Source organism: Aquarana catesbeiana, linkage group LG02, assembly GCF_042186555.1.
Source record: "Aquarana catesbeiana isolate 2022-GZ linkage group LG02, ASM4218655v1, whole genome shotgun sequence".
Taxonomy (NCBI): Eukaryota; Metazoa; Chordata; class Amphibia; order Anura; family Ranidae; genus Aquarana; species Aquarana catesbeiana.
The window spans coordinates 569,384,440-569,411,941 of NC_133325.1; the positions used below are offsets into that span (position 1 = coordinate 569,384,440).

The window sequence follows — 27,502 nt, forward strand, 5'->3', positions numbered from 1 at the left end:
GAACCTCTGGGGGAATCTAGGATGGAAAAGGATCTGGAGGTCCTAGTAGATGATAGGCTCAGCAATGGCATGCAATGCCAAGCTGCTGCTAACAAAGCAAACAGAATATTGGCATGCATTAAAAAGGGGATCAACGGCAGAGATAAAACGATAATTCTCCCGCTCTACAAGACTCTGGTCTGGCCGCACCTAGAGTATGCTGTCCAGTTCTGGGCACCAGTCCTCAGGAAGGATGTACTGGAAATGGAGCGAGTACAAAGAAGGGCAACAAAGCTAATAAAGGGTCTGGAGGGTATTAGTTATGAGGAAAGGTTGCGAGTGCTGAACTTATTCTCTCTGGAGAAGAGACGCTTGAGAGGGGATAGGATTTCAATATACAAATACCATACTGGTGACCCCACAGTTAGGGTTGCCACCTGCCCGGTTTTGACCCAGACAGTCCGGGTTTGGACACCTGTGCCCCGGGTTTCCACCTGCCGGAAACCCGGGCACACATATCAACCGTCCTGTGGCAGCCGGATTTCTGGCTCCGGCCGCAACAAACCTCTAGAGGGGTGCATGATCATCCCGTCCTGTGCCTGCTATCAATGTTCACACACTGCCTAAACATTGGGGCGCTCTGTGTGTCTGAGCCCAGCTTAGCAAAGGGCAGCGGCGGGTGTCCTGTGATTGGCCGAGCAGGCTGCAGGTCATGTGGGGGACAGACCGGACGGCGGACATGAAGGTTTGTGAATGATTCGCCTGGAGCTGTAGCTGCTGGTCACATGTGGATGCAGGGCTGCCTGCACTGTGTCTGTGGATAACCGCGCCTGCCCTGCATGCTCCAGAGTCCTAACTCACGCTGTGTGTCACTGTCTCCTGAGGTCCGTCTCTCTCATCTGCTCTGTCAGCACCCCCCCCCCCACTTCTCTGTCAGACCCCCCTCTTCTCTGTCAGACTCCCTTCTTTGTCAGACCCCCCCCTCTCTCTTTGTCATCTCTCTCCCCCCTCCCCCTCACTACTGCCTCTCTCTCTGACCTCCCCCTTTTTTACCTCCCTCCCCCCACCTCTTTCCCTCCTCAGGGGGTGAGGGCCCCAATCATTTCTAACAGAAGCCCTGTGAGTAAATGCTCCGGCTCCCACACTTCCTGGCTCGAAGTGGCTCTTGGTAAGGCAGTCTAATGGGGGTCTTTCAGGACGGGGGATACTGATGGGGTTCCCTGATCTAATCAAGAGGGGGACCGATATAAGGGAAGGGGAATCTGAGCTAATGGAGGGAGTCTGTGGGGAAGGGGGTTCTGATTGCTGTTGACCACTTAGAGACCCCCCATTATATCAGCACCCCCCCTTACTTAGAGACCTCTATTAGATAAGGGAAACTCTCTTTAGATAAGCACCCCCTTTAGAGACCCACATTATGATATAAGGATCAGTGTGTCCTTATATCACCCCCGTCTTTAGAGACACCCATTATTTCACAGTCCCCTTACATCAACACCCCCCTTAGAGACTGATCTCTAAAGAGAATCTGATATAGGGGACTCTGATCTTAAAAAAAAAAAAAAAAACACCTAAAAAAAAAAATAAATAAATAAAATTTTAAACATGCAGTGCAACCTCCCCCTATAATTATATTAATTCAAATGTGAAAAAATAAATTGTGAATGATGGTGGAAACCCCTAATGACAATCCAAGTATTAATACACTCCAATCTTATTTAAACATACAATATATGCTGTTCAATCTCAACACACATATAATACTGTATGAATAGTGGTGTAAATCCATTCCACAATGTGCTGTGCTAATATCCAATGTATCTAACGCAAAAGGTGTTTATAAATTGGATATTAGCACAACACATTTTGGAATGGATTTAAACTACTATTCATACACTATTAAATATGTGGTATGCTCCACGCTCAGGATGATAACGGGTTGCAGCCCCCCCCCTATTGGGTTCCCAAGGGAACTTACTGTGAGTAGAGGTAAAAAAGTGGGGTGGTTGGCGCTATCCTATTACACAAAGTAAGTATAAATGAAGGTAGTGGGTAAGTGCCCTGTCTGCAAAGAAAAACAGGGAGTGCCTGTCCTATGAGAACTAAGTTATATATGTGTACCTGTCCTGTAAGGACTAAGTGTGTATATGTGTACCCTCCAGTGGTGGATATCAGCGTAATCACGCACAAGTGTAATTAAACAAATAATCAGTGCATGTGGAGCAAAATAAAAGCAGGTAGTATAAGTGATCAAACAAGAATAAACATAGACACATTTATATATATTTTTTATTATGTGTATCAGGTCAAAAACTGAGACCTAAAACATATACGTGTTACACAAATGTAACTAACCAACTGTCCAACCATATAATTAAAAGTAAAATATAATAAAAATAAAAAATGAAAAATCAAAGTGAAAGTCCCAAAAGATGATAATAAAAGTATAATTCCAAAATGGACAATTATATTCCTTCAGGTGACTTCAGTGCTCAGCAAATCAGGTGACTGGTAGTGCTCCCCCCCGTCAGGTCCCCACTCACCAAATATAGTAACCCCTGCAGGGGTGATGGGCATGTGTGGGTAACCGTGGATGAAACTCCTCCTCAGCTCTTAGTGTCCCATCCGTTGGTCTATCGGGCTCCCGCAGCTGGCTCCACAAAGTCAGGCTTTCACGGCTGTCTCCACACAGTCAGGGGTTAAACACATCGGTCACCATTTGCCCAAAGGTCGCTCCACAATTAGGTCCTCTAGGGTTTAATAACATGTGTCAGTATTCCTTAAATATTGCAGAACGTTTGTGATCCCCCGTCACAACGCGGCTAATGTATAAAATCTTCAAACCAGAGATTTCCCTCCAGTACCATTTTCTATATATATATAAATATATATATTTTTTATTATGTGTATGTTTATTCTTGTTTGATCACTTATACTACCTGCTTCTATTTTTCTTCACATGCACTGATTATTTGTTTAACCATCTCAATACGGTGCACTTTCACCTGCTTCCTGCCCAAGCTATTTTTCAGCTTTCAGCGCTGTCACACTTTGAATGACAATTGCGCGGTCATGCAACACTGTACCCAAATGAAATTTTTATTATTATTTCCCCACAAATAGAGCTTTCTTTTGGTGGTATTTGATCACCTCTGCGGTTTTTATTTTTTTGCGCTATAAACAAAAGAAGAGTGACAAGTTTGAAAAAAACAATATTTTTTACTTTTTGCTATAATAAATATCCAATTTTTTTTTTTTTTAAAAACAATTTTTTCCTCAGTTTAGGCCGATATGTATTCTTCTACATATTTTTGGTAAAAAAATAAGCGTATATTGATTGGTTTGCGCAAAAGTAATAACATCTACAAAATAGGGGATAGATTTATAGCATTTTTATAAACTTTTTTTTTTACTAGTAATGGCAGTGATCTGTGATTTTTTTATCATGACTGCGATATTGTGGCAGACATATCGGACACTTTTGACACATTTTTGGGACCATTCACATTTATACAGCGATCCGTGCTATAAAAAAGCACTGATTACTGTATAAATGTCACTGGCAGGGAAGGGGTTAACACTAGGGGGTGATTGAGGGGTTAATTGTGTTTCTAACTGAAGGGGGAAGGGACTCACAAGGGGAGGAGACCGATCGGTGTTGCTCTATACTGAGAACACACATCGGTCTCCTCTCCTCTGACAGGACGTGGATCTGTGTGTTTACATATACAGATCCACGGTCCTGCCGTGTTACCAGGCAATCGCGTGTGCCCGGCGGACATCTGGCAGCTGGCAGGTGGCAAGCGGTTTATTACACTTGTGCGTGATTACACTTATATCCACCACTGGAGGGTACACCTATACACACTTAGTCCTTACAGGACAGGTACACATATATAACATAGTCCTCATAGGACAGGCACTCCCTGTTTTTCTTTGCAGACAGGGCACTTACCCACTACCTTCTTTTATACTTACTTTGTGTAATAGGGTAGTGCCAACCACCCCACTTTTTTACCTCTATTCATACACTATTGTATGTGTGTGGAGATTGAACAATATGTATGTTTAAATAAGATTGGAGTGTATTAATACTTGGATTATCCTTGGGTTGTTTCCACCATCATTCACAATTATTGGGGTTGTGCTTTTTTTAATTTTATTTTTTTGGGTCTCTAAGGGGATTCTGATCTAATGAGTTCCTTTATGGGGGTCCCCTGTATTATGGAGGGCGTAATACTGACCCCTATATTAAGTGGGTGACACTGACCCTGTGTTATGGGGGGGTGATACTGACCCCTGTATTATGACGCCTAGGATTGCCACCTGTCCGGGGTCCACCTGAATAGCTCAGGTTTTGAATCATGTGTCTGGATTTCAGTCTACCGAAAACCCAGACACATTATTCAGACCGGATTGTGGCTTTCCAAGTAACCGAGATAGTCAGACACCATTTTGTTGCCACCTGTTAAAATCGGCCACACCAACTGTTTGCCGCGGCGTGCTAAGCATGCTGCAATATTGCTCTCCCCCAGGTCTTTAAAATGCTATAGAGTATAGCACAAAAAAATTTGCCATGCGCCACATATTCGGGTCTGGCTTGAAGAAAAGGTGGCAACCCTACCCACAATAGGGATAAAACTTTTTTGCAGAAGGGAGTTTAACAAGACTCGTGGCCACTCATTAAAATTAGAAGAAAATAGGTTTAACCTTAAACTACGTAGAGGGTTCTTTACTGTAAGAGCGGCAAGGATGTGGCATTCCCTTCCACAGGCGGTGGTCTCAGCGGGGGGCATTGATAGTTTCACAAAACTATTACATAAGCACCTGACCGACTGCAACATACAGGGATATACAATGTAATACTGACAAATAATCACACACATAGGTTGGACTTGATGGACTTGTGTCTTTTTTCAACCTCATCTACTATGCAACTATGTAAGATCATGTGACCTGGCTAGCTCTGAGAACAAGGAAATGTTCTCTCCAGCATAAAAGACATGACTCAGCATGTGCAGGTTGGCTACCCTGCCTGTGTGTTAGCTGGCCTTCCCCAGATAGACAATGCAGGAGGGGGAGGATCTATGCATACAGGATCAAGGAGCCTTTTTACACAATGCAGAGGATTAACTCCTTAAGTTCCACAGTGAGTATAACAAGTATGCTATTCTGCATATACAGACTGATTTTACTGTTGTGGATTTAGTAACACTTTAAGTCCGTGAAGAAATTGTCCCGTGTACATTGGGAGCTGTGCAACTGTTGCCATTTTGACCACGTGCGTTACCACTTCTATTTCATCATGGACAGCAAGCTAGAACAAATATGAGTTTCTCGCCGGAAACAAAATGGTCTCACTTCCACACCCACCCTACTTGCCAGATTTGACTCCTGCGGACTTCGCCCTCTTCCCGAAGATGAAGATCCAGCTCAATGGTCGTCATTTTGACACCATTGCGGAGATCCAGCGCGAATTGCAGAAGGTGCTTGACACTCTTCGAAAAGAAGACTTCCAGGACACATTCAAGAAGTGGCAGGAATGCTGGGAGTGCTGTATTACTGTGCAAGGAGACTATTTTGAAGGTGATGGTGTATAAAGGTAGATAAAGTACTTTCTTTTAAACTGAGCTAGTCTCTAAACTTTTTGATACCACCTCGTATATAAATATACAGTATATAGTGTGGGTATAGAAAAGAATCGCCCACCTTTTAAAATAATCACATTTTGTTGCTTTGCAGCCTGAAATGAAGACGCACAATTATTATTTTATTCAGCTGTACTGTATTTATTAGTGAAACTTGTAACACCCCAGTGAAAGATATAATACCAACATGTCAGAAAAATGTATATGCAACAGTTCATTCATTGTATATGTGTGACCCCCTACGCCACAATTCCTGAGCATTTAGCTAAGACAATTTGACAAAGGTCTCTATACAGTATTGCTACTAGAGAAGTGGCCAAGCTCAGGTTTTATTTTGTCTTTGTGATACTTTTAGAGCAGTAGAGGCAATCTCTGACTCACATTGCAGTCTTTTAGCACATCTGTCCCTGGTCCTATTTAGCACTCAACAGTAGAGGTCGACCGATATGGGTTTTTCTCTGGCCAATGCCGATATTTAGAAATCGTGGCGGCCGATGGCTGATATATGATGCCGTTTTTTTTTTTTTTTTTTTCTTTTTTCCCCCTTATCTCATAAAATCTAATAGTTAGACCCCTTTCACACTGGGGTGTTTTTCAGGCGCTTTTGAGCTAAAAGTAGCGCCTCTAAAGTGCCTGCAAAACGGCTCCCCTGCAGTCTCAGTGTAAAAGCCCGAGTGCTTTCACACTGAGGCGATGTGTTGGCAGGATGTTAAAAAAAAAAGTCCTACAAGCAGCATCTTTGGAGCTTATACTCCACCACTCCTGCCCATTGAAATGAATAGGTGCATTTAACCCCTTCATCGGCCGATAGCTGCGTTATAAGCGCGCCGCTAAAATGACGGTAAAACGTTGCTAAAACTAGCAGTGTTTTACCCTCAACGCCTGCCCGCTCCAGTGTGAAAGCAGCCCTAAGTAATAAGTTATACAGAAAATTTTACATTTAAACATTTCTTAAACAAAACAAACCTCCAATCAGTTCACTTGTATGTATAATTTAGATTTAAAAAAAAAAAACACTATATCTTGCATTTTAAATACACAAAAACAGGTAATCAAAACTTTTGGACGAAAAAAAAATGGGCTAACTTTACTGTTTTTAGTTTAGTTTTTTTTTAATTCATTAGTGTATTTTTTCCAATAAAATTGCGTTTGAAAGACTGCTGCGCATATACCGTGTGACATAAAATATTGCAACAACCGCTATTTTATTCCCTAGGGTCTCTGCTAAAAAAATATATATATATAATGTTTGGGGGTTCTAAGTGATTTTTACTTGTAAGAAATAAGTGTCATAAAAGATTTAGGGCTCTTTCACACTGACGATCTGTTTGTCCGTTTTTCATCCTTCTGTTTTCGGATGAAAAACGGACATACATGTATTCCTATGGAGCGTCGGATGTCAGCGGTGACATGTCCGCTGACATCCGACCCATTCCGATCCGAAAAGTGTAACGGAGGAAAACCCTACTTTTCCATCCGTTTTCGGATTGGATCGGGTGACGACGGACTCTACGGTCCGTCATCATCCGATCCCCCATAGGGGAGAGCGGCGCTCTGACAGGTCGTCGCTGCACAGTGTGTAGCGATGGACCTGTCATCTTTCTGCTCAGCGGGGATCGGCGGAGCAGGTGTTCACGGGGCGGATCATCACCGCCCCGTGTGAAAGAGCCCTTAGTCTTTAAATGGTTAAACTGAGAACTCCTACACAGGAGTTCAGTCCATTGATAAGTATAAACATTGTATCTCTTTTTGGTTCTTTTCTCAGACTTGGCAGGCTGCCCAGAGAGGATAAACAAGTGCTCCACTGGAAGACTTCAGGCAACTTGCATTGACTTCTATTACAGAAGTCATTTGCAAGTCGCACTGAAGTTTTAAATCTGCCTTTTTTATCAGCACAATCGGCCGATGCCAATTAATTAAAAAATGCCAAATATCGATATATTGGTCGACCTCTATTTAACAGTACAATTTTTAAATGCTCTCCATTGTTTTTCTGCAGGGAAATGAAAGCCAGCAAGCCAAGGGACCACAGGAAGAAGAAGAGGAGGAGGAGGAGGTGAGAGTATTGACTCTTCCTCTACAAGCACACCATGCCATGGAGAAAATGGAGGAATTTGTATACAAGGTGAACAGTCATTTGCTCTTAATTGGTTAGGCTGGGTTCACATATGTGCGGCTTTGGTTTGCAGTCCAGGGACCGGTGCGTTTTTGTTCACTATTTCATGTGCACTTCTGGTGCAGATTTTTGCCTAAATTTGCACCTGAACCAGACCCAAAAAACGCACAGGACCCTTTTTGAAATTGCATTGTGGCCCCCCCCCGGACATGTGTGAACAGGCTCTATTGAGAGCCGGTCACATTCACATGTCATACAAATTTGATGTGTTTTAAAACGAATCCAATTTGCATATGTGTGAGCCCTGCCTCAAATTTTCATTGTATAATTTTCGTTTCTAATATTGTTTTATTTTGAAGAAATAAAAAGTACAAAACAAAAAAAAAAATTGTACTTTTTGCTATAATAAATTTCCCCAACTTTTTTTTTTAAACAGCTAATTTTTTCCTCAGTTTAGGCTGATATGTTTTTTTTCTACATATTTTTGGTAATAAAAATCACAATAAGTGTATATTGATCGGTTTGTGCAAAAGTTATAGCATCTACAAAATAGGGGAAAGATTTATGGCATTTTTATTTTTATTTATTTATTTATTTATTTTACTAGTGATGAGCGATTTTTATCGGGACTGCAAAATTATGGCGGACAAATCGGACACTTTTGGCACATTTTTGGGACCATTGGCATTTATACAGCGATCAGTGCTATAAAAATGCACTTATTACTGTGTAAACGTCACTGGCAGTGAAGGGGTTAACAGTAGAGGGCATTCAAGGGGTTAATTGTGTGTCCTAGAGAGGGATTCTAACTGTGGGGGGATGGGATTGTCTGAGTGAGGAGAGCGATCTGTTGTTCATACTTAGTATGAACAACAGATCGCTCTCCTCACCCCTGACGGCACGCAGATCTGTCTGTGTACATTGACAGATCTCCGTTCTGTCTCTGTGTGGAGCGATCACAGTTGCCCGGTGGTCGCACGCGCATTGCCCCCTAGTGGTCAAAAGGCAAACCAACGTAAGTTAACGTCGTTTCGCCCAGGGGAGCCAACCTGCCACAGTAAAACTGCACCGGCTGGTCGGGAAGGGGTTAAAGAAAAACGGGAGACACTCCTTCATGTTCTCGAAAAACATAGCTGTTTACACATGAAAGCATAGTACAGCAATGATACGGGGCAACTTATTCAAACAGGTAGCCCTATTGACTTTACTGACTGAAAGCAAAATATTGCAAAAGCTCAATGAGCCATCATGAACTAAACTGCAAAATAGAGTTTCAGAGCCAAAAATGAGGGAACCAACAATACAACTAAGCTCACGTACTATACTCCAGGTCATAGTTGCGTAGTCAAGTTGAAAAAAGACACATCCATATAGTTCAACCAAAAAAAAAAAAAAAAAACATTCAATCTCATATACAGGATCCTATACCCACAGTTGATCCAGAGGAAGGCGAAAAACCCAGCATAGCATGATCTATTATGCTCCAGCAGGGAAAAAAATTACTTCCTGATCCCCGAGAGGCAATCGGATATTCCCTGGATCAACTTTCCCTATAAATGTTAGTACCCAGTTATATTATGTACATTTAGGAAAGAATCCAGGCCTTTTTTAAAGCAATCTACTGAGCTGGCCAGAACCACCTCTGGAGGGAGTCTATTCCTCATTTTCACAGCTCTTACTGTGAAGGAACCTTTCCGTATTTGGAGATGAAATCTCTTTTCCTCTAGATGTAAAGAGTGCTCCCTTGTCCTCTGTGATGACATTAAAGTGAATAACTCAACACCAAGGTCACTATACGGACCCCTTATATATATGTTGATCATACCCCCCCCCCCCCCTTTAATCTCTTCTCAAGAGAGAATAAATTCAGTTCCTCTAATCTTTCCTCATAGCTGAGCTCCTCCATGCCTCTTATCAGTTTGGTTGACCTTCTCTGCACTATCTCCAGTTCCCCAATACTCTTTTTGTGACCTGGTGTCCAAAACTGAACTGCATATTCCAGATGAGGTCTTACTAATGATTTGTACGGGAGCAAAAATATATTTCTCCCTTTCATTTCAACCACTGATAGCGGGAGGAAGGCCATGCAACACAATTGGAAGAAGTAGATGTCCTGCCAATGTCACATAAGGACTTCCCAAAGTCCCAAAGTTTTTTTTGTATAATACATTTAATGGGGATGTTGAAGTACCGTATATATAAACTACAACTGGTATCATAAACAATTGGATGCTCTTCAGCACCTGCATGTCACTAATCAGGGTGGCCTTCCTGATGGTTACAACAGAACAAGTGCATTGAGAAAAACCAAGGATGCTTATGGTCTCCACAGGAAGAGCAGGTGGCAGGGTGACCAAGCAGGTGAAAAATTATAAAAAGGGGACAGAGCATTTTCACCCCATAATAGACAGTGTGTGAATAAGAAACTTCATGGCAGGATCACCAGGTATTTTAACAAAAGCTGCAAACAAGACTGTAAATGACTTTTTAAATGATGTTTACATGGTAAAGATTATGTGAGAGTTTAGGGATTGATTTTAGAAACTCCTTGTTTAGTCTGAATACAGTAAGTCCCTTACATATGAACATTCAGCTTACAAACCTTCACAGATGCGAACATGTGTTCGCATGTCCAATCCTGTAAAGCTGGGTACACACTCAGCGGGCTGAACAAAAATAAAACTGACAGATCGCTGTACCAACACAAGCAATGTTGGTGCAGCGATCTCCCATGCTGTGCCTTTTTGTTCTGACAGGGCCTCACCCCACCCCCGCCAGAACAGAGTTATTAGCGTTCGCAGCCTTTGTCTGCAAACACTGATCTTACGAACAAGTTGAACTTCCGAATGAGCTCCCAGAACGGAACTCGTTCATAAGTAGGGGACTTGTACTTTTCCCAATTCTGGTGTGGCTTTTATTGTACTTGTCTGCAGCAGCTAACTGCTTTCCCTTGGAAATAAAGTTCTTAATCTGTCACAAAATTCAACAGAACTTTGTTTCTTTTGTAGTTTATGCTTCATGGCCTAAACGAATCATGTATATGAAAACATTGATTGAAATTAACCAACAACTCTAAAAAGGTGCTGGGAGCATTACTTTAATCTGGCTGTACCCTAAAAATCAAGTTGCCCTGCTTGACATAAAGTGACCCTGTTCAAACAATGCTTGTGTAATAAGTTGCTGTATACTTGCCTCTCTGTCGTGCCCATGTTTTCTTACTCTGCCGAGTTTCTGATTCCTGGCCCCTGCAGGTATATGACTGTTCTGGGTTGTGTTAAATATCCACAGTGGTTCTCTGATCCACAAGTGTTGGATACCTGTAGTAGCTTGGGATCAACATTAAGATGGCCTGCAAATACTCGGGCCTACAGAAAAAATAAGTGTACAGCATGTTCTTAAACAAAGTGGGCCTAGTTAAGGGGTTAGTTCACCTTTACCAAAAAAAATGGTCTATGCAGATAAAGGGTGTCTGTGGAAAAAACAAACTGTGCAGCTATGACTAAGATCGAATACTGCCTGTGCTATAAGGGTAGGCCATTTACGTACAGTACCTCATGTGAAGCCTGAACAGAAAACTCCCAGGATGTTGCTAAGTGAGGCCCAGCTATTACTGTTCACCTCACCAGCGCACGAGTGAGCTCTTTCTCTGATTCAAACCCCCCCAAATGATCTCTCCTCTTATGCAATAGCTCTGAGCTCAGAGTGTGACAACTCATTTCTTTGATGGTGGAGGTGAACAGTAAGGCCTAATGTACACTGGTCATTTTTACAGCTGCTGTTTTTGGCTTCAGATGTTTTTTTTATCTGCAGTCAATAAATTCTCCAACATGGTACCCTATTTGTCCATGCACACATAGGCTGTTATCAGCAGTTTTTGGCAGGGGCATTTTCTAGCTGGAAAAAAAACCTAGTGGGTTTTGAGAGGAGTTTTTCAGCTGTAAAAACGCTTTAACGCTGAAAAAAGCTTAAAAATGCTGAAAAACGCAGCTAAACGTTTATCAGTGTTTTTGAGCCCATAAGCTTTTGTGGGAGAATAATTTTGTTAAAAAATGCTGAAAAACGCTACTGCAAAAACGCTGAAAAACTCATTCTACAGCTACAGCTAACGCTACTGTCCTTTTTTTTTAACGTCCAGTGTGCATGAGGCATAATATTTAGGCCTTGCTTAGCAACGTCCTGGGAGGTTTCAGGTCAGGCATGAGTTACGTAAATGGCCTACATGTACAGCAAGGACATTATTCAACTTTGGTCAGAGCTGCACAGTTTGTCTTTTATCTACAGACACTCCTTATCCGCATAGGCAGTTTTTTGGTAAAGGTGAACTAACCCTTTAAGTTTGCCATCTTAGTGATCGGGTCACTTTAAACTTGGAAGCCGTTGTCTCTTGCTTTAGCAGTACAAGTTTGTTCCAGATTTTGCAGGTTCAGCCACATCCACATTTAAGATTCCAAATAAGTTTGGACAATAGAATTGATTACACTATGACTGTACATGGTGGTCATGATCAATAGATCTTTCTTTCTCAAGTCGTCTTCCAGGACGGCACCCTGAGAGATGACTGGTCCTCCTGACAGGAAACACAATCAAAAAAGAGGTTAAAAACCCCGCCCCTCCCTGCACTCCTCAGTTTTTGATTGTGTTTCCCCACAGCGAAAGTTTGTTTTTTTCTGATAGACCTAAGGCCGTGGGCTGGAAGTCTCCCCCTGGGTGCCAGACTGCAGGTTTTGAGAAGCCTCTGGGTCTGGTAGGGCTTGACCTTCCCGGGGGGTTCCTTTCCCTATTTCTCAGGAGGGCGGTGAAGAGCCCCCCGTGAGAACTGGAGGACCCTGGGCACTGTGAGTCTCCAGAACTCCAGGGACCATGTTCCTGCTTCCCCTCTCCTTACCTGACTGAGTCAGGAGGTGAGTTTGCCGTCCAATCTGTCCTCCCCCTGCGTTATAGAGCGGTCTCGGTATGCAAGGATCTGCTGGGCTCTCCTCGCCGCCTCGGCGCTGGCGACTGTGTGTCCGTCGGTGCCATTTTGCGCGGGATCTTTCCAGGGGGAAATGACGTCACGGCGCTCTGGGCGCTAGAGCGTTCTGGCCCTGCAGGCCTCGACAAGATGGCGGCGGCGTCCGGAACGGCATGAGGAGACAGCCTGCTGCACAAGGACTACAGGTACCAGCTTTTAAAAAGGGGGTAGATTCCTGGCAGCAGAGGCAGCATTGCTGGGCAAGGAGCAGGTGTCCACTACTCGCTTGCCTGAAAATGGAGCAAGAGGAGTCTACAGCCGTTTTGGAGGCCACTGGGGGTGAGTCTACCAGGCTGGAGGGTATAAGGGAGGGGGTGGGACCCCTAGCCTTGCCCTCACAAGGAATCTTTTGGTCAATTATTTTCTTACTGGCTAAACGGCTTCTTTTTTTGCAGAGACTGAAACCCAGAGTGTTGCCAGTAGACCAAAATCCAAAAATCCTTCCCGATCCAAGAGGTGTGGGTACTGCAATGAAAAGTTAGCGGCAGAACACACGAAGCCGTTTTGTTATAAGTGCATACACAAGTTGTCGGGGAAGGAGACTTCAGAAGTTATGAGAGATTTTCTCTCAGTTCAGTCTGAAATGCTGTCTACCCTTAAGGCTTTTCAGGCTAGCCTTAATACTAGGCAGGATAGCAGAGAGGGCTCTTCCTCCCAAGAGAGTGCTTCTACAAATATTAGAAGCGCCATACCACAGAGACCGCCATCTTCTCAGGGTTCTGAGGAGGAGACACAGGAGGGGGAAGACCCCGGTCGTATTCTCCTTGAGGAAGGGAAAGACGCAGAGGATAGCCAGGAGGAAGAGGGACACTCCAGACCAGGCAGACATATCTTCTCTACAGATGATATGGAGGGCCTCCTAGGGGCTATGCTTCGGAGGAGATCCAGGAGCCAGAGGCACAGATTTCTGCACAGGATAGGATGTATCAAGGGTTGTCTAAGGCTCAGTCCAGGGTGTTGCCTATCCACCAGTCTCTGAAAGACATTGTTTTAAGAGAATGGAAGGAGCCAGAAAATAAACTTCAAAAGTTTAAGACCTGGAAACGCAGGTGCCCTTTCAAGGAGGAGGAGGAGGAGAAGTTTTTTAAACTTCCCAAACTTGACGCGTCTTTGGCTCAGGTATCTAAACAATCGGACCTGTCTTTTGAAGATGCAGGTAACATTCGGGACCAAATGGACCGCAGGTCCGAGACCCCTTTACGCAGAGCCTGGGAGGCCAATGTGGCGACATTAAGTCCAGCTTTAGCTTCAGCCTGTATAGCTAGAAATACGAAGATGTGGCTTAATAAGTTGACAGATCATGTGACAAGTACTTCCAAGTCCAGAGATCTTTTGGATTCCCTGGAGGTAATTGGTAAGGCGGTAGCCTTTTTTGCGGATGCTGCAGTTGAGTCCGTGCGGACTTCGGCAAAAACGGCAGCACTTCTTAATTCAGCCAGAAGGGCCATATGGGTTAAGACTTGAGATGAAGACCACACTTCTAAAACAAGGTTGTGTGGCCTACCTATTGAGGGGTCACTCCTATTTGGTGCAGGGTTGGACCAGACCCTCTCCAGATTAACGGAAAAGGGAAAGAAATTTCCTGTGAAGCCAAAAAAGGTTAAAAAATTTTTTCGAGGCCCCCAAGTCAACAACCGGTTTAAGGATCGTAAGGAGGGCAAGAAATGGGGTGTTGGAAAAGCCAAACAGAGAGGAGCTCTCCTTTTCTCCGGCCCAAAGGTCGCAGACAAGGAATCCAAGTGACGCCAGCACCAAGGTAGGGGGGAGGCTGGCACAATTTGTCGCACAGTGGGAGCAGGTAGCCGGGAGTCCTCTGGTCCTTCAATGGATAAGAGAGGGCTACGGGCTAGAATTTGCTTCCAGGCCTCTGCAGTCGTTTCTACTGACTTTCCTACCCAAAGAGAGGCCAAAGGCTATAGGTCTCATAGAGAATGTCGGGCAGTTGGCAAATCAGAGAGTCATTCTCCCAGTACCGACGGATCAGCAAGGACAGGGTTTTTATTCCCACGTCTTTGTAGTTCCCAAACCGTCCGGAAAATTCCAGTTAATCTTGAATCTAAAAAGATTAAACACTTTCCTGCGATACAAGAAGTTTCGCATGGAATCTGTGTACACGGTCAGAAAGCATTTGTTGAGGGAGGTTTTCATGGCCACCATAGACCTGAAGGATGCATATCTGCATATTCCCATTCGGCCAGAACACCAGGCATTCCTGCAGTTTGCTATTCGCTCAGATCAGGGTACCCAGCACGGGCAGTTTCAGGCCCTACCCTTCGGGCTGGGGGCCAGCCCAAGAGTATTTACAAAGATCCTTGCAGAGGTCGTCTCCTACCTGCACCTTCAGGGGATCTCTCTGATCCCTTATCTAGACGATCTGTTGGTCTACAACCTTTCCAGGGAGTCCCTTCTCCTGGGTCTGGACAAGGTAATATCCACCTTGGAGTCCCTGGGATGGTTGATAAGTCACGAAAAGTCCTCCCTGACTCCTTCTCAGACCAAGCTTTACCTGGGCCTGTGGGTGGACTCAGTGGGGCAAAAGCTGATCCTCCCACAGGAGAAAATAGAAGCACTGATTTCTTCAGTGTCTTCAATCCTGCGGCAGGGGGTAGTGCCCCGAAGAGTGATCATGAGGATTCTAGGGCTCATGACTTCATGTATTCCGGCAGTACCTTGGGCCCAGCTCCATTCCAGACCCCTGCAGAACTTCCTGCTATCCTCATGGGATGGAAAGAAGGAATCACTGGATATTCCAGTTTCCATCCCTCAAGAGGTAAGAAAGTCGCTGCTTGGGTGGCTCAACCCTCAAAGGTTGGGTGCAGGTCATCTTTGGTCCCAGTTTCAGCCTGTCAGATTAACGACCGATGCGAGCTCGTGGGGATGGGGGGCCCATCTAGAAGAGCTCCAAGCTCAGGGTGTGTGGGAAAGACTACAGAGAACTGCTTCATCCAATTTCAGGGAATTGCTAGCAGTCAGGGAGGCTCTAAAAGCATTCGAGAGCAGAATCAGGGGGAGAGAGGTTCAGATCCTCTCCGACAATTCCACGACAGTGGCTTTCCTGAACCGTCAGGGGGGTACACGGTCGCTTCCACTGATGAGATTGGCGCAGAAGATTCTGGAATGGGCGGAACAAAGAATACCCTCGATCTCTGCGGTGCACATAAGGGGAGTTTTCAAAATAAAAGCAGATTTCCTCAGTCGGCAGACAGTCCAACAAGGGGAATGGGAATGGAAATTGAATCCCGAAGTATTCTCCCTGGTCTGTCAACAGCTAGGCACACCGGAGATAGACCTCTTTGCCCACAGGGCAAACAGGAGAGTCAAAAGATACTTTTCCCTCTGCAGAGAACAGGGGTCCGAAGGGGTGGACGCATTAGCTCAGGAATGGGATTTCAGTCTAGCCTATGCCTTTCCTCCCCTAGCCCTGATTCCAAGAATCCTTCAAAGACTGAGTCGGGCCAGGGGCAGTTTGATCTTGATTGCCCCCTGGTGGCCCAAGAGGACCTGGTTTCCCACGTTGTGGAACTGGACGGTATCCCCTCCGCTTCAGCTTCCAGAGCGTCAGGATCTTCTGCTTCAGGGCCCTCTTTGCCATCCGAATCCCGGTTTCTTCAGATTAATAGCCTGGCTGTTGAGAGGGAGAGCCTGCGCAACAAGGGGTGTTCAGAGAGAGTGATTGACGCCCTGTTGCTGAGTAGAAAGCCTGTAACGAGACGTATTTATGCTAGGGTCTGGGGGGTCTTCTCCCGTTGGTGTGAAACGAGAGGGGCCCCCCAGAAAGATATTCCAGTAATCTTGGACTTCCTACAGGAGTAGACCGAGGTTTAGCAACCAAGACCCTTAGGGTTCAGGTGGCAGCTTTGTCTAGCTTTCTGGATATTAAATTGGCTCTAGATCCTTTGGTAAAGAGATTTTTGACGGCTAGAGAGAGACTTTCCCCGGTGCAAATGAAGGAATTTCCACCGTGGGATTTATCTTTAGTCTTAGAAGCCCTGACCAGGGCACCTTTTGAGCCGTTGGCTCAATCTTCAGTTAGGTTAATTTCTTTTAAGACTGCCTTCCTTCTGGCTGTTACCACAGCCAGAAGGGTGGGCGACTTGCATGCTCTTTCTATGAAGGAGCCTTTTTTTCGCCTATTTGAGGACAGAGTCATTCTCAGGCAGGACCCTTTATACCTTCCTAAGGTGGCTTCGCGCTTCCATAGGTCGCAGGAGATTATCTTACCATCCTTCTGTCTCAATCCACAGAATGAGAAGGAGAGGGCCTTTCATACTTTAGATGTCAGGAGATGTCTGTTGCTTTACCTGCAAAGAGTAAGAGAGTTCAGAAAATCTCAGCATCTGTTGGTCAGTTTTTGTGGCGCTCGAAGAGGCGAACAGGCCTCTAGAATGACTATTGCTAGATGGATTAGACAGGCTATTAACATAGCTTACGAGCAATCAGATCAGTCAGTCCCAACTAATCTTAAGGCTCACTCTACACGGTCTCTGGCAACCTCTTGGGCAGAAAGGGCCGGAGCATCGGTAGATCAAATTTGTAAAGCAGTAACTTGGTCAAGTCAGAACATGTTCCTGAAACATTACAGAGTGGAACTTCTGTCACCCCAGGACCTGGCCTTCGGCAGAAAGGTCCTGCAAGCTGTTGTCCCGCCCTAAGGTAGGCCTGAGCTACTTGCTCTTCTCTCAGGGTGCCGTCCTGGAAGACGACTTGAGAAAATGACCAGTTACACTTACCGGTAACGGTGTTTCTGGGAAGTCTTCCAGGACGGCAGGCCTACTTCCCACCCGGTTTGTATTATTATATAGTGGTACATTGGAGGTGTTTTTGTTTCACTTTCATGCACTGGTGTGGGTCAATACTTTTGCACAACTGAGGAGTGCAGGGAGGGGCGGGGTTTTTAACCTCTTTTTTGATTGTGTTTCCCGTCAGGAGGACCAGTCATCTCTCAGGGTGCCATCCTGGAAGACTTCCCAGAAACACCTTTACCGGTAAGTGTAACTGGTCATTTTCCTGCTTATTCTGTACACAACAAATTACATTTATTCGGGGGAGCTGTTTGCCCAGTTTACACCATGATTATACATGGTTGTCATGATCAATAGATTTTCTTTCCTGCTTATTCTGTACCCAACCAAATTACATTTATTCGGGGGAGCTGTTTGCACAGTGCGCACAATCCAGATATTTGCATTATCATTTGCACTTTATTCCTTTGATTTAAAGGTGTGGGAAGGGCGGTGGAGAGTCATTCCATATGATATACTTCCTGATTGGCTTAAAGACAATGACTATCTTCTTCATGGACACCGTCCCCCAATGCCATCATTCCGTGCCTGCTTCAGGAGTATTTTCCGAATACACACTGAGACTGGAAACATTTGGACCCATTTATTAGGTAAGTGATCCAAAATGTTTGGGAGGTATAAAGGCAAAACTTCTGTTTTTTGGGGGGGGGGGGGGGGGTTGGACAAAGTTGAGATGGATTATAGAACACCTGTTTGTTTTTATCACAGTCTGTGCTCCCATTAGGGAGATTCCCCCTTTCAATTTTTCCTGTTTACTGTTCTCAGGGAAAGGAAAAGAAAATCCCAAATTTTGGGTTGTCCCCAGAAAAGTAATAGAGGGGAAATCTTACATTGGGGACACTAGTTCTGGTGACCTGGGGGTCCCCAAGGGATTCCCTCTCACTTCGTGTTGTGGCTATGGGACAGGAAGTAAAGTGAAATCTCCCCAATGGGATACAGATGGCAAAAAATTAACAGTCGGGGTTATAACCCTCCCCTTCACTATTCAAAATGGGGAAAAAAGTTTTGCCTGTAGTTCCACTTTAATGATCATTGTAAAGGAACAAGTTGCTAAATTGGGTTAATTAGTACATGTTATCAAGAAACCCAATCCTCTGCCCCAGTTTTTTTTTTGACAAATAACTTTTCCTTTTATTGGTTTTCCATACATGACATACTTGCTTTTTTTTCTAACAATGCAGGTTTTGTGCTGTTCCTTTTCCTGGGGGTCCTGACTATGCTTAGACCAAACATGTACTTCATGGCTCCACTCCAAGAGAAAGTGGTCTTTGGAATGTTTTTTCTCGGAGCTGTCTTGTGTCTGAGTTTCTCATGGCTTTTTCACACAGTGTATTGCCATTCAGAAAAAGTATCCCGCACATTTTCAAAGTGAGTATGTGATAATTCTAATGTGAGAGTAAAAAAGTGTGCTTTGATAATCATTTGTGAAAATTAACCTATTCCTTACTCAAGCCATAAAGATACTGGTGGAAACCTTTTTTGTGTAATGGTTTTCAGATATGAAATTGGATCACTGCAAAGCTCATAGTAATGCCTTCCAAACCAAGCTTGTGAAATGCCAACTTTTGATGATGGCTGCTACAACACTTATTGCGGCAGTTATGTAAATCTGCTCTATTCTTCTATATTTTATGTACACATAAACAAATTGTAGCAGGTACCTTGTTGCTTTCAGAAATTCAAATATCTGGTTTACAAAAATGTATTACTTTAAAAACGACCCTATGAACTAGGATGGAATGCTTACTCCTTCAGGACTGTGACTTCAAATGTATGTATTTATTTATTACAGACATGTATATATTAGTGACATTGTATGCAGGACTGTACATTCTCATCACTCCCTGCCCTCAGGGAGTTTAAAATCTAAGGTCCCTGTCTCAAATTCATACCTAAACTCATACTTTAGGGGCAGATTAGACAGACAGGAACCAATTAACCTACCAGAATGTCTTTGGAGTGTGAAAGGAAATTGGAGAACCCAGAGATAACCCACACAAGCACAGGGAGAACCTGAAAACACCAGATGGTGTGCTGGCTGGGATTGTTGCAAGGCAGGTGTGCTATCTGAAAATATATTAATTTTTTGAGTAAAATATAAAGAGAAACACTCCTATGGCCACATCCGTATGATTAATTTGTCAAGAGAAAAAGAAAAGGGGGTTCGGCAAGGAGCCCCTGGTCAGACTTTAGAGGCACAGCAAACCTGAGAGAACGTAGTCAAAATAACAATATAATAAACTTTATTAAATATAAATGTATACCTAACAGGGACACCGACAAAAAATGATAAAAATCATCTATATAAGAATATACATGATGTGAGCCCCAATGCGTCTACGCGTTTCGTAAAAAACTTCTTCAGGACACATTCAGGTTTCAGTTAATACAAGACAAGGTCTCACTTATAAGGAGGCTTTCATGGGTTCAAATTTTCACTATAGATCCCGGGATTTTGTCAACAAAAGTAGGTGACCATCAACTGTTCCCATATACGTACAACCTCAAGGTTCATTCCCAGCAGAGCAAGAACCAAAAAGTCGCCAGTAAGCCGCAGGGATCTCACGGAGCACTGTTCAATCCATCATCTGAAAATGGAAAGAGTATGGCGCAACTGCAAACCTACAAAGACATGGCCGTCCACCTAAACTGACAGGCTTAGATGTGCAAAGCTGGTAGAGACATACCCAAAAAGACTTCCAGCTGTAATTACAGCGAAAGGTGGTTCATATTGACTCAGGGTCTAAATACAAAAGCATGCTACACTTTTCTGATATTTATTTGTAAAAATATGTTGAAAACCATTTATCATTTTCCTTCCATGTCACAATTATGTGCCACTTTGTGTTGGTCTATCACATAAAATCCCAATAAATACATTTACGTTTTTGACAAGATGTGGAAAATTTCAAGGTGTAGGAGTCCCTTTTTAAGGCACTGTATGCTGACCTCCCATCTGTAGCTGTCTCCCACCGGCTCTAAGCCCAAGAAATGAGCAATCACATGACCACTAATAGCTCAGTTCTTGTTCCAACTGTCAGTCACCACTCTCCTCTGTGCCCCCCAGTGCTCGCTGGATGCAGCTCACTCAGGTTCTCAGTGGCGCATTGGGAGGCTGAGCCAGCTGCCGGTCATGCATCTGGGTGGATCCCAACATTATTGTTGGGATTGTCTAGAGCCTGGAGTGGCTCTGTGACATTAGCCGACAGCAGAAATTAGCCCACTGTCAGCTGATTCTGGAATGCACAAGTAAAAAAGCTTTGGCGATACTTCTTTTAAACCCTCAGCATATTTTAGTTTAAAGCAGTACTAAACGTCTGATTATATATTTTTTTTATTACCTGGGCCCCTTGCAGCTTTATGCCACTATGTGCTAGTATGCACTGCGTACTGACACATTATGACAGACTTACCTGTCAAAGGAAGACCTCCAGCCCTGCGCTCTCAGTGCTTAAGGGCTTACATCTTCACCCAGTCCTTCCAGGTACGCTCCGTTCAGCCACTTTAACATCTCTATTCTACATGCGCATGGGAATCACATTGTTGTGGCACAGAGGGGTGCCGTAATGTGCTCTAAGCTGCTCACGTGCAGCTCAGTTTACATTGCCACTGACAGGCAGGAGGAAACATTTATGCCAGAAGAGATCAATGGGGTCTGTTTTGTCATAACGTTCTGCCTGTTCTTTTTTTATTTATTTTTTTTTTTAGTTAAATTCCACTTCCCCAGTAAACTATTTGTTAAAATTCTTAAGCTAGCACTTGAAGCTTATGACTTTCAATGCTGTTGGTTCCTGCTCTCTGTGCTGCTTTCCTGAATGTTTGGTCTTCGTAAGAAAGAGTTAAAGCGGAGTTCCAACCTGGGTAAAAAAAAATTAACTTTTAATATAAGGACACTTATCTGTCCAGGGAGCCTGCAATGTTGGCGCCGGCATCCTTACTAAGGAAAACAGGAAGTGAAGCCTTGCGAATGCGCAAGTCGCACTGCACTTTCTGAATGATCCTGCTGTCTTCTGGGACCTGTGTGTTTCCCAGAAGGCAGCAGGGGGAGGAGGGGCCAGGAGTTTTGTAGATCGCCGCACTATGGTGCTGTGATCTTACGTGGAAGATACCTGGTTATGACAAGTTAACGCCCCCCCCCCCCCCCAGGAGGGGGCGAACAAGCAGAGCTTCTACTTTTGTTGGAACTCCGCTTTAACAATGGACAGTGTAGTCTCCAGCCAGTCTGTTAGCTTGGGAAAGGGAAAGGAATGGAGGAGTAGGACCAGGGAGTGCCTTTTACATCCTAGGCTATGGGGCTGTGTGTTTCTATTGATGCAGACAGTGTAGGAAGAAAAAACTGTAGTCTCTTCATGCAAGAGTGGCTCCATGGAATGCTGCAAAAGAAAGGAGCCACCCTAAATCGAGAAACCTAGGACAGTGGTCATGGCACCAACCTAAACGAACACATAGGCATGGATAAAAACCTCATTAAGCTGCATACTGATTGCATCAGCTGCTGAAAGTGCTTAAAAGCTGAGGGTTTACTTTAAAGTATTTACATATTTTAACATACAGTAAAAAAGCTTTAAAACAAGTCATCACTGACTTGTCTAGCTGCTTGTAATGTGAAGTAATTTGTTTTAATATCACAATTTTGAGTGTGTCCAGGCATTTATGGTCCTAGAACTTCTGTGGCAATGCCTGTAAACATGCCTTCTCCTCCCCTTGCCCAGCCCAGAAAACAAACTCCTGAAGCTTGACGCATAAGCAAATGCGCCTGAAACAAAACCTCAGAATCACCAGAAATACACTCTGCTCAGTTGTGAATGCATTTACTGTTTTTATTAGAACGTAGCAATCTTCCAAGATCCTCTCCTGCTGGTATGCATTAGGTGGCGTGACAGTGGTGCTGATCGCGGCACATCACACTTTTTTTATTTTATTTTTTTTAAATTCGCTATATTTATTTGTAACAAAGTGTTATTTCAATAAGCTCTTTTGGTAACAGCGTGGTGGGTTGCATTGCACTGCACTGTAAAAAGTACTGCATGCTATACCTTTTTTTTGCCATGCCCTACTACAATGTGGTGGTGTAAACTGGCCTAGTAAGAGACTAGATATTTTGCCTGGTCTTACAGTGGAACTGCGCTGGAATAGCCACCTGGAGCAGTCCTTCTGTACCTGGTGTGATTGGGCCCTTACTTGAGTCTGTTGAAATGTAAAGATACATTTCTCCACAATGTCTATAACTAGAGATGTGAATGAGTGCTTGTTGTAAAGTGCTTTTACTGCTTGTTTTTTAAAATATGTAAATATTTTAGTGTGCATAACCTGGCCAATAGGTTCACTTTAATTTTACTTATAAAACTGTAATACAGGGGCCTCTATAATCAGCTTTCAAAGCATGCAGAACTTTTCTACTTTTGGAGGCATTTGTCTGTAGCAGAGGAAACCAGTTCTTTAACTGGTGAATCAGACCATACACAAACAGATTTCTTTTGTTTATGTGTATGTGTGTGCTGAATGAAAGTAACTGAATAGATTGTTCCATCTTTGCTAAACAGCACGGGTGGATAAACCTCCACTGCCGGCTATTGTATTTTGGTAGCCAGTGGCTGTCAGATTACCTTAACTGTGATTGCAGCGGATTGGTTGCAGTCACTGTTGGGCTGACATGTTTGCCTGCCTCCTTCGATCTTTAGACCAGGGTATGTAGAGCCGGGTGATGCCTGTAGGCGCACCCATGGATCAAATTCCACCCAATTCAGTAAAAAACAGTGGAAAACAATTTTTTTATTTTAAGTATTTAGAAATAAATCTGGCCAACATTACTGTAGGAAAGAGGAGGATGGTATGAGCTTCTCATATGTATCATAGTCCTGTAGTATAACCCAATAGCCCCCAACATCTCTTTCCTCAAAGGTCCTTCATTAAAGTGTATGTAAACCTTAAAGAAGAACTCTCACTAAAATTTGTAAACTTTTATTTAAGCCCAAGTGATTGGTGGTCCTGTTGCACAGCAAAATGTTTTTATTCTGTTAATGCTCGCTGCTTTTTTTTTTTTTTAAATGCCTATAGTGTGTGAAACACACTCAAAAACTTCACCCGGTGCCAAAAAAATGTGCACACACATAAAGAATGAAACACAAAACACAAAAAAGTGCAACGGGTGCACAAGCCCTCTAAAATCAGAGGACCTTGCCCTGAATCCCCCATGGGAATTAGGCTCCTGACGGGGACAAGGGTACTTGCACTTGGTCCATCTGGCTGAAACCAGACGGACCCCTCTCTCTGGAGGGACTGCCGAAACAGACCCTCCCAAGTACTCAGTGGGGCTCCCCTGAAGGGAGACCCCATGAGAGAGGGCGAATCAAGTCAAAAGGCCATGTCCACACCCTCCCAAGACTTTTAGGGCAGGCCTGAGGACCTGCAACCCTACTCATCACACAGTGCAACAAACCGTGTACATAACAAAAAAAAAAATACAAACACGTAACACACAAAGGAAAAGTAAAAAGAAAGTGGGGGAGAAGGAAGTGTAGAGGAGAGTGAAAAAGTGACCATTGTGCAATACAATAGCCAGGCCATCTGGCCAGGAATAAAAAATTCCTCCGGTCCCAGCCAAAAGGCCCGGCCCAGGAGGCAGGTGCAAAAAAGCGTATAATGGTGCAGTGACCATGGTGCCGTAAATCAAAGTGAGCCTCACTCAGTGATTTTCAGGCACCCCTGGAATGCCACTTCAGGGCTACGTACACCATAGGCTTTCGTGACCAACCCTGGCCAACGACCCAGACACAGCAGCCCCCACACCAGGCAGAAATGCCTGAAGTTCTGGAAGCTTGGGGAGAGCCCGAACCTCAACAAGCTCAACCCTCGCTCCCATCACTCCTACCTAATTACATTCGGAAAGTACTAACTGCTCCACCCCAGTGCTATAGGCTATAGTGCTATATATAGTGCTATAGGCGAGCAAGCGTTCCCTTCCAAACCCCAATCTAGGCCAGAAGGCCAGGGACCCGACCCTCTGGATCAGACCCAGATGCAGCACCCATTCTCACCAGGGGTACCCTTCCAGACGGCTCGGACTCGGCCCCGCTGAAGTCTCGGTGGGCATCCAGACACCGGCACTGCCGAACCGTCTTTCCAGGTCCAATTACACCATTGGATCTGCATGTGCCCTCCCTACACTCGGAAGTTGCACAGCGCCTCCTCTGGAAACTGAAAAGAACAGATACTACAATTGATCTTAGCCAAAAGGCTTAGAAGCAGCCCCCCTAACACTTACCTGAGGTCCCTCTCTGTCCAGCGATGTCCACGAGTGTCTCAGCCATCTGAAATTCTCCCTCCTGATTTGGCTGAGACACAGCGGCGCCATTGGCTGCCGCTGCTGTCAAAGTCAGCTAGCCAATCAGGAGAGAGAGGGGTTGGTACTCTGTGAATGGACACAGGGAGCTGTGACTCAGCTCGGGTGCCCCCATAGCAAGCTACTTCCTGTGGAGGCACTGAACAGGAGAGAGGGGCCAGGATCACAGAAGAGGGACCCGAGAAGAGGAGGATCTGGGCTGCTCTGTGCAAATCCACTGCAACAGAGGAGGTAAGTATAACATGTTTGTTATTTTTATTGGGGAAAAAAAATGTGATTTTACAATCACTTTAACTAAAAATGCACTACAAAAAGCTTACTTTGCAGTGGTACACCATGGTTGTGCTTTACTCCTTGTCACATTGCAAGTCAGCCAACCCACTAAAAACACACGAGTTCCCTGTGCGGCAGGTATTCTACCTGTATGTGATACGATAACAAACTTGTGAAGAGATTAGCATGTAAAATGACTGCTAAGTAAACACTGCAATGTGTTACCGCTGTGTGTTTCAGCCAGATACAGTTATAGAAACAGAGTCATTTTGTGTTTTCCAGGCTCGATTACTCGGGGATTGCACTGTTAATCATGGGAAGCTTTGTGCCCTGGCTGTACTACTCATTCTATTGCTCCCCTCAGCCACGGCTCATATATTTGTCCATCGTCTGCGTGCTAGGAATCACAGCAATTGTTGTAGCACAATGGGACCGCTTTTCTACGCCAAAGCATAGACCGACACGTGCAGGTAAACATTTACTGCCTGTTTTGTTTTCTGCCATTTTTAATTTTTATTACAAATGTATTTATTCCTGGCAAGCAACTTGGAGTATACCTATAAATTTTATTCTGATCTCTTTCACAAAGATTAGCTTATATTGTTGGTTGTATGGCAATTTTAAATGTAGTGAAACCTTCTGTTGGTGAGTCATGTTACATTTTTTACTTTATCATGGAGGCAAAGAAAAATAACATACAGATTTAAAAATGCTGTATTTAATAAATACATACAGTAAAACCTTGGATTGCAAGCATAATTTGTTCCAGAAACATGTTTGTAATCCAAAGCACTTGTATATCAAATCAAATTCTCCCATAAGAAATAATGGAAACTCATATGATTCGTTCCACAACCATTTCTTCATAGGTCCTTCAGTTTATAGTCCATATAAAAAGATTATAGCAATATGACCAGGTTGTGTAACCATAAAATATCCATCCACAAATGGAAGCCTCCACAAGGGGATTAGAAGCAAAATCCAGCAGGAGCTACAGATTATAAAAGAGAAGAAAGGCGCCTCTAAGTGTAGCAATATGTTGCTAAAGGTTGTACCTTCATTAAATGTAACCATTTCTTTATCGTACATCATGGGACACAGAGTCTTAAGTAATAGCTTAATGGGTTATAGGCCATCTTCAGGTGATAGACACTGGTATACCCAATCCAAGAAGTTCACTCCCTATATAACTCTATATTTATTTATTTTATTTATTTCAGGTACTTGTATAGCGCCGTCAATTTACGCAGCGATTTACATATACATTGTACATTCACATCAGTCCCTACCCTCAAGGAGCTTACAATCGAAGGTCCCTAACTTACATTCATACATACTAGGGACAATTTAGACAGAATCCAATTAACCTACCAGCATGTCTTTGGAGTGTGGGAGGAAACCGGAGTACCCGGAGGAAACCCACGCATGCACAGGGAGAACATGCAAACTCCAGGCAGGTAGTGTCGTGGTTGGCATTCAAACCAGCGACCCTTTTTACTGCTAGGTGAGAGTGCTACCCACTACACCACTGTGCCGCCCTAACCTCTCCTTCTTCCAGGAGCACATCAGTTCTTTTGCCAGTGTCTAAGGTGTTGGTCATGAGTGAAGATGTGCTCTGAGGAGCTCCAGGAGGGATCCATTCTGGATTTAAATAGCCTCCATAGACCAGATCCATCCAAAGTGCCACTGAGGCCAAAGTGGATGGTACCTGGGCCTCAGATCCAAAGCACAAGGTTTTGCCTGTAACGCCTCTCTTTGTAGGGCTGGACCCCGGGACCCAGGGCTTTGGTCATGCTACATTACCTAAGGCTTTCCTGGTGGGGTGCTTTTACAGGTCCAAGGGAGTGGAATCTCGATATTAAGGGACCCGATCCTTGAAGGTTTGCTAAATGCAGCCTGCTGTGATGGGTGAAGGTTGGATTGTCTGTTAATTCAGCAAATCCTGCGGCAGGGAAAAGGTAAGGGAAGAAACTTAGGAACTAAAAAGTTCACCTATGCTTTCTTCTTTAAGGGAAAAAAATGTTGTCATGCCTTAATTCTTAAAACTGTAAAACTCTGTGTGGCACTAGGCTGAACTTAATAGCGGCTTTACTGTCATGACTATGTTCAGCGATTAAGTGCAATTTAATAGTGCCTGTGCTTAGGACTATGCCTACTAAAAAAGACACCACAAAGACCAAAAAGGTACCAAAGGTTTCACCCCCAGGCGCTAGGATCTCGAGTCTCATCTCCACGCTGTCATCTTTGCCTGAATTACCAATTATGGCAAGCCAGGGTGAGCCATTGGAAGAAATTGTTGGTGCAGCTGCTTCTCACATCTCAGCTCCTGTA

General features: G+C 44.1%; 1 protein-coding gene and 1 pseudogene across 3 annotated transcripts in view; one reads left to right on the plus strand and one right to left on the minus strand.

The window, feature by feature from the left end:
• Positions 1 to 27,502, plus strand: part of ADIPOR1 (adiponectin receptor 1) — an 89,227-nt gene that overhangs the window by 47,039 nt on the left and 14,686 nt on the right. For all 3 annotated transcript variants that reach the window (XM_073616066.1, XM_073616065.1, XM_073616067.1), the window contains 4 exons: positions 7,627 to 7,752; positions 17,975 to 18,146; positions 18,738 to 18,924; positions 25,454 to 25,641. In XM_073616066.1, coding sequence (XP_073472167.1) covers positions 7,627 to 7,752; positions 17,975 to 18,146; positions 18,738 to 18,924; positions 25,454 to 25,641 — 673 coding nt within the window. The remainder of the gene's footprint in view (positions 1 to 7,626; positions 7,753 to 17,974; positions 18,147 to 18,737; positions 18,925 to 25,453; positions 25,642 to 27,502) is intronic.
• On the minus strand, positions 24,696 to 24,805 carry LOC141130856 (U2 spliceosomal RNA; annotated as a pseudogene).